Here is a 6735-nt window from a genome sequence, read left to right on the forward strand (position 1 = left end):
TAAATCCGCTCAAAGGGACCACGTAATATCTCTGCTACTCTACAAAAGCAACACACAGAACATTCTATTTCCACAAAATCACCAAAGTCTTCACACTTCTACCTCGCTCTTAAGAACTTCAAAGCCAATTCCAGTTGCAAAAAAAAAAGGAAAAAAGAAATTATCTTAGTTACTCGCTTGCGCGAAGTTTAACCACGCCTCGAGGTCCAATTTAGGCTGCTTAATAATTCCAATCAGTTTGGCCAAACAAGATGTTCAAGGGCGTTGGCCTCTCAGCATCCTCCGTGCCCCGAATCGCACGAACCGGTGCTCCTTATCAAGATTTCGTTCGCTAATCCCGCGAAACGGCTCTCGGAAGTCTCCACGCACCGAATTAATTAAAGTTCACCCCGGTCTGAACTACTTTTCCACGGTTTTTCACCCCCTGCCAGCGTCTCGCGACGCGACCAGTTTTCGACGCCCCTGTCCTTAATTAACCATAGTCTCGACGGGGTGGAACAACTCGCGAAACGATCGCGTTTAAATAATATTCGCGGAGAAGCGCGATATTCCAGACTCCTCGCCTTGTTCCAGCCGTGTTTGAACAATTTGCATGAAACAGGAGGTGCAAATTAGGGGCCTGCTAGTTGTTACCGGATGTATGGGCCACGACAACTAAGTATCGAGGGTTTTTAGTCTATCATCGGGGATTATTTCGCCACCAGCCGGGATATTGTCGTTTTTAATCCGTTAATTGGGAACGGGATACTGCGAGCTCGAGTCGTTATGATTTGGTTATGAATAATTGGGTATCGAGAAAGTTTCTGATTTTAGTTAACCACTGTAGAGGATGTTGCAGGCTTCTTTTCGTGATGAATTATACGAGGATGCGTTTCACGGGTAAAAATGAGGAAAGCATGTTAAGTAAACTCTTATATAGACTAGCAAACGTTTCATTTAAAAGTTATGACAAAAGTATGAAGTTATAATGAACTTTCTTTTGCTTGCTGCCTTCCTATAGAGCGAAGAAAAGTTAACGATGTATAATTATATGAGATCGTTGAAGAGAGTCAATTCGTAGAAGTTAAAATTTGGTTGAAATTAGTTGGATGAAATTCATGTTTATATTTAATGTCTGTTGTTATGATAATGTTTAGTAGTATATTGAAGCTTGTATCAAAGAAAGTTCAATATTGAAGAAAAAATAAATCCGTAGCTTCATTTTTTAAAATGAATATCATAATTTTTCAACGAGATATTGGGGAGAATATATTTATATATTTTTCCTATTTTTGCTAATAGAACATGCTGTCATAATTTAATGGGAAAGACCTGAAATATTCTTCGTATCTATTTCATTCGCAATAAAATCGTAGAAAAATTTTATGCCATTTTATTAGTAGTAGTATATTGAAGTATATTTGTATTAGTATTATATTTATTTTTAGTAGTAAGTAGAAAACTTTTATGCCATTTTATTAATAGTATAATATTCAAGTATATTTTTATTAGTATTATATTTATTTTTAGTAGTAAGTAGAAAACTTTTATGCCATTTTATTAGTAATAGTATATTGCAGTATATTTTTATTAGTATTATATTTATTTTTAGTAATATATTGAAGTTTGTATCGAAGAAAATTTAATATTGAAGAAAAAATAAATCCGTAACTTCATTTTTTTAAATGACTGTCACAATTTTTTAATAGATGAGATATTGGGGAGAATATATTTATATATTTTTCTTATTTTTGCTAATAGAACATGCTGTCATAATTTAACGGGAAAGACCTGAAATATTCTTCGTATCTGTTTCATTCGCAATAAAATCGTAGAAAAATTTTATACCATTTTCATGTATGCTAAAGTGATGAGTATAATTGTCATGTGGCGAATATGTGCAACACTCACTGATATTTTAGACGTAATAATTTATCTTAATTTTTCTAAATCGCTAATTTTTCAGCTCGATGAAATGTGATTTCTTTTTTAAAAATTTTTTAGATTTATGATTAGAGAAATTTCTTACTAACAAACTGTTGCACAGATTATCGTTTATTTTCGAATTTGATTGGAAGATGAAAGTCGAAAACCCTGTGTGAATTTTGGGATTTTATTGGGAAATTGAAGGATCGAAAGATAATTGGCTGAGAAAATTTTTATCCTTCGGAGAACGATCGAGAAGATTTATAGTAAAAATTCAACTTCTCTTTTTAGTAAGACGTGACATTTTTAGACTTTTTTTTCCTTTTTTAAGTTTAATATTTCTGATCTTAACGAAGAGTCTCTGTACGAATGTACGTTGGTTATTTATTAACGTTTAAGAAAGTTAAGAGGCTGGTAGATAAAATTGGTAGCACGCTAGAAAAAGGTGAATTATTCTGAAAGAAGTTTAAGGAAAAGAATTTCTAATTATGTTTGAGATCCCTATAGCTCTTTTTTCCTCCTCAAGTACTTGTCCACTCTCGTGATGTTGATATAAAATCGTCTTAACGGGAGGAGTTTTATACACTTTGAAGCTCGAAGTCCTGAATCTTTCGCCCTCTTTTACTTAAAGGAGTTTGCAATTTTGTGGAACAGGTTGGCAAATAGAAATAAGCGAAAACGAGATGCGCAAGTACGCTTGTATGAAAGTTAGCTCGTTTAGCTTTAACTTGAATTAAAAGCAGAACAGGATTGTACGATTCCTGGTAGAAATGGTATTAATCTTTGTATCCTTGTATTCTCGTACCTCTAACAATGATCAAACACGGTGATATTCATAAACACTTGCACTTATAATCTCCACTGTGCTTTTTAATTTTGCGTTCATGATATTCTAAATTTTTGGTATCAGTTCTGTGTAAAATAAATATTTTTACAGTAATAAAAATGAAATGCAAAATTATAAATAATTAGAAATTTATGTATTAATTTAATTACGTATTTTTGTTTTATATGATATATCCTGTCCTAACTGAAGTTCAAATTAAAAAATTGAACACTAACAATTATGGTTAATTAAAAATTAGTATACTCCTTCAATAATTTTAAAGTACTCCTTTCATAATTTTTTAAAACTAGAACCAGACACGAAGTTATAAATAATTCAAAATTAATATATTAGTACTTTTAGTTCAAAGTTTAAGGATTTGTTATTCATTATTATTTTGTAAATAATTTTCGATATATTCGATTTTGTGTGACAACTGAAAGCTAGGTTAAGAATAAATGATTCGAAAGAAGATTAAAAGTAATTAAAAATTGATATATCGATTTATCATAATATCCTGAGTGATTAGCGCGAAAAGCCGATTACTTCGTGAATGATCCTCGATATATCAGATTCTGTGTCGCAACTGGAAACTAGATTTCAAAGTTTCCGTGATTCAAACACTGAAATATTAAATACAACTCGCGTGGATGGCTACTCGTGTTTCCAGACGAGGAAAGTCTTCTAACCGCTCTCCTTCGCACCTTTTTGTTTCAGAAGTGTCCTATGATTTACTCGAGGCTACAATGGCAACGAAAGACGACAATAATTTGTACATCGGCGATGGTCTCGACGGATTTCCGAGTTTTGGCTTTCGCCCCGGCTCCAAAGTTAAACAACCCTATCGATTATACCTGCCGGAAAAATTGCCGGCGGAGTTCACTCTGGTGGCAACTTTCAAGCCGACGTCCTTCAGGACCAGTTATCTCTTCGCGATTCTAAATCCCTTTGAAACAGTGGTGCAACTGGGCATCCGAATTTCCGTAAGTACCACTCGCACGCGGTCCTTTGTGACCTTTTGTTTTTACGTGTCAGTAGTTCTTATAGTTGACTGACGTCTTTGTATGAAGAGTGCGTGGTCGAGCTCTGAAAAGTAATCAGTCGATGCTTCCTATGAATATTTTATATAGAATTATTGCTCAGGGTACTGTTTTATGTGTTGTTTCGTGATTTATGTAAAAGCACAGGTAGATTATGACTCACAATGCTCTCTATTGAGTTTTTATTTCTATAATACAGTGGTTCTTATAGTTGTCTGATGTACTTGCATGTAAAAAGTGTGATTGAAGTCTGAAAGCTAATCAGTCGATGCTTCTTATTAATATTTTGTATAGTATCATTACTCAAGGTACTATTTTATGCATTGTTTCGTGATTTATGTAAATGCATAGTTAGATTATGACTCACAGTGCTTTCTATTGAGTTTTTATTTCTTTCTTTTTTTTTTATTGAAGCATTTGAAACCTCATACGAGGTTTATTTCTGCTGGACATATATATAATATTTGCTTAATACATTAATTTATATGACTAAATTTCATTACACTTTTAAATTACAATTTTTCAAGAAAGTAGAAATACATTTGCAAGCCCAAATATTTGGCTGAGCAATTATAGATTCTACATTTTTGGGGAAAGTTTTATTTCTATAAGACAGTAGTTCTTATGGTTGTCTGATGTACTTACATGTAGAGTGTGTGATTGAAGTCTGAAGGATAATCAGTCGATATTTCCTATTAATATTTTATACAGCATTATTAATTAGGGTATCATGTTATGTGTTTTTCTGTAATTTACGTAAAAGTATAGTTAAATAATAACTCGCAGTGTTTTCTGTTGAGTTTTTATTATTGGAAGACAACAATTCTTATAGTTGTCTGATGTACTTTCATGTAAAGAGTGTGATTGAATCTGAAAGGTAATCAGTCGATGCTTCCTATTAATATTTTATACAGAATTATTAATTAGGGTATTATATTATGTGTTTTTCTGTAATTTTCGTAAAAGCACAGTTAAATAGTGACTCGCAGTTATCTGATGTATAATACTTGCATGTAGAGAGCGTGATTGAAGTCTGAAAGGTAATTTGTCGGTGCTTCCTATTAATATTTTATACACCGTCATTAATTAGGCTATTGTTTTATATGCTGTTTCACGGTTTATGTAAAAGTATAGGTAGATTATATCTCACAGTGTTTCCTGTTGAGTTTTTATTAGTATAAGACAGTGGTTCTCATTATTATCTGATGTACTTGCATGTACAGAGTGTGATTGAAGTCTGAAAGGTAATCAGTCGATGCTTCTTATTAATATTTTATATGCTGTTTCATGATTTATGTAAAAGCACAGTTAGATTATGACTCACAGTGCCTTCTATTGAGTCTTTATTCTTATAAGACAGTAGTTCTTATAATTGAATGGTGTACTTACGTATAGAGAATATGATTGAGGTATGAAAAGTAATCAGTGGATACTCCTAATTAATATTTCATTGAATTTCATTAACGAATAATTCATAACGAATTATTTTTATTATTGTGTTATGTGTTATTTCGTGGTTTACGTAAAAGCACAATTAAATCATAACTCGCCACAAGTTACACCTGTCATTTACCTCAATACAAAAGATTAAATATCCACCAAACCAGCGATTTTTAATCAACATATCGTAAGAATTTTTCAACGCGTATTTAAAAGACACGTTACATCTGATTATTTACTCTACGGTATTGATCTTTTCATTCTCAGATTGCCAAACGAAAGAACGAAAAAGTGGGAATTTCCATTGCTTCTAATGCTACTATTATTTTTCATCCAATCGAAACTGTATCCACTTTTTTCCCACCACGCCACAGAATTTGAACAATGAATTTACACCAGCCACGAAATAAAAGAAGATTAAACATCACCGACCAATACCAACGAAACTGAACTTCCTCGGCAGTCCGTCACCCATGCAAAAACCCGAAACCATCCCCTATAAACCACGCAGAGGCCAACGGATCTCTCACCCGTTCCGCGCACCCAGAGTCCGCCTTCTTTCAGCACATTGCGTCTCATAAAACCGCGAGGTAAAATAAAAAGCGTACGATCCGCGGCTGAATATAAAAGCAATCGGAAAATCGGCAAAAATTTCCAAGTACAATCGGTCGATTTATAACGGACCGGCTGCAGCGGCGCGATAGACTTTTAAGTCGACGCTCCCTATCGGCGAATGGAAGGCATTTCCTCATGTTTCCCAATACCTTCGAGGCCGTTGTTGCAGCTTCCACGGGTCTTCAAATTTCTTTGAGATCTTTCACGTTCCTCGCGGCACCGTTTCCATGGGTAATACCGGGGCTACGTGTTCCGCAGGAAAAGCAGCTCTCCGTCGCTTTCCACGTTCCGAACGAGCGTGTACGATCCCCATGGGGATCGATAGCGACGGGTCGCGGCCGCGGGAAAACACCTCGACTTTCGAATCCCCTGGCATTTTCCGCCGGCAGAAGCTTGAAAGAGACCTCGCGATAATTTTCCACGGCGAACGGTTCTGGTTTCTTGATCGCGACTTTCGCAACTCGTGCAATCCTGCTTTTTATTCGCGAATGTCTGTGTTCCGTCCCGGAGAGCGTCTTTATAACATGATTTTTATTCTAAGGTTTACACTTTTAACAGACCTAACGGTTTACGATATATTTTATATCGCGACTGCAATTCCGGAGGATAGATGTGCCTCACCGCCGTTCTAGCAGATTAAGTTGTAAAGGTAAAGGCGAAAGTTTAGGAATTTTTACAAGTACCAGACTCGACAGATGGGACCCACGTGTGACAGACCCAACAAGCGACGGACGGACACCACTTATAAATCACGTCATTGACTATCAAAAATCGGCTCCTTGACAGTTTCCTACTCCTCAGCCAAAGGTCCTTCCGTCACACCCTCTGTCCAATTAAAACTCCTTACTTTTCCACCACCAACGTTTATTTTGCCCAATCAGAACTAAACTGGAGAAAACACCGGACAGG

General features: G+C 35.2%; 1 protein-coding gene across 1 annotated transcript in view; it reads left to right on the forward strand.

The window, feature by feature from the left end:
* Positions 1-6735, forward strand: part of LOC108552666 (collagen alpha-1(XV) chain-like) — a 177286-nt gene that overhangs the window by 169036 nt on the left and 1515 nt on the right. Inside the window, exon 3 of the mRNA XM_017907319.1 lies at positions 3449-3714. Coding sequence (XP_017762808.1) covers positions 3449-3714 — 266 coding nt within the window. The remainder of the gene's footprint in view (positions 1-3448; positions 3715-6735) is intronic.

This window comes from Eufriesea mexicana, unplaced genomic scaffold (assembly GCF_001483705.2).
Source record: "Eufriesea mexicana isolate 0111107269 unplaced genomic scaffold, ASM148370v2 scaffold4744748666, whole genome shotgun sequence".
In the NCBI taxonomy this organism is placed as follows: Eukaryota; Metazoa; Arthropoda; class Insecta; order Hymenoptera; family Apidae; genus Eufriesea; species Eufriesea mexicana.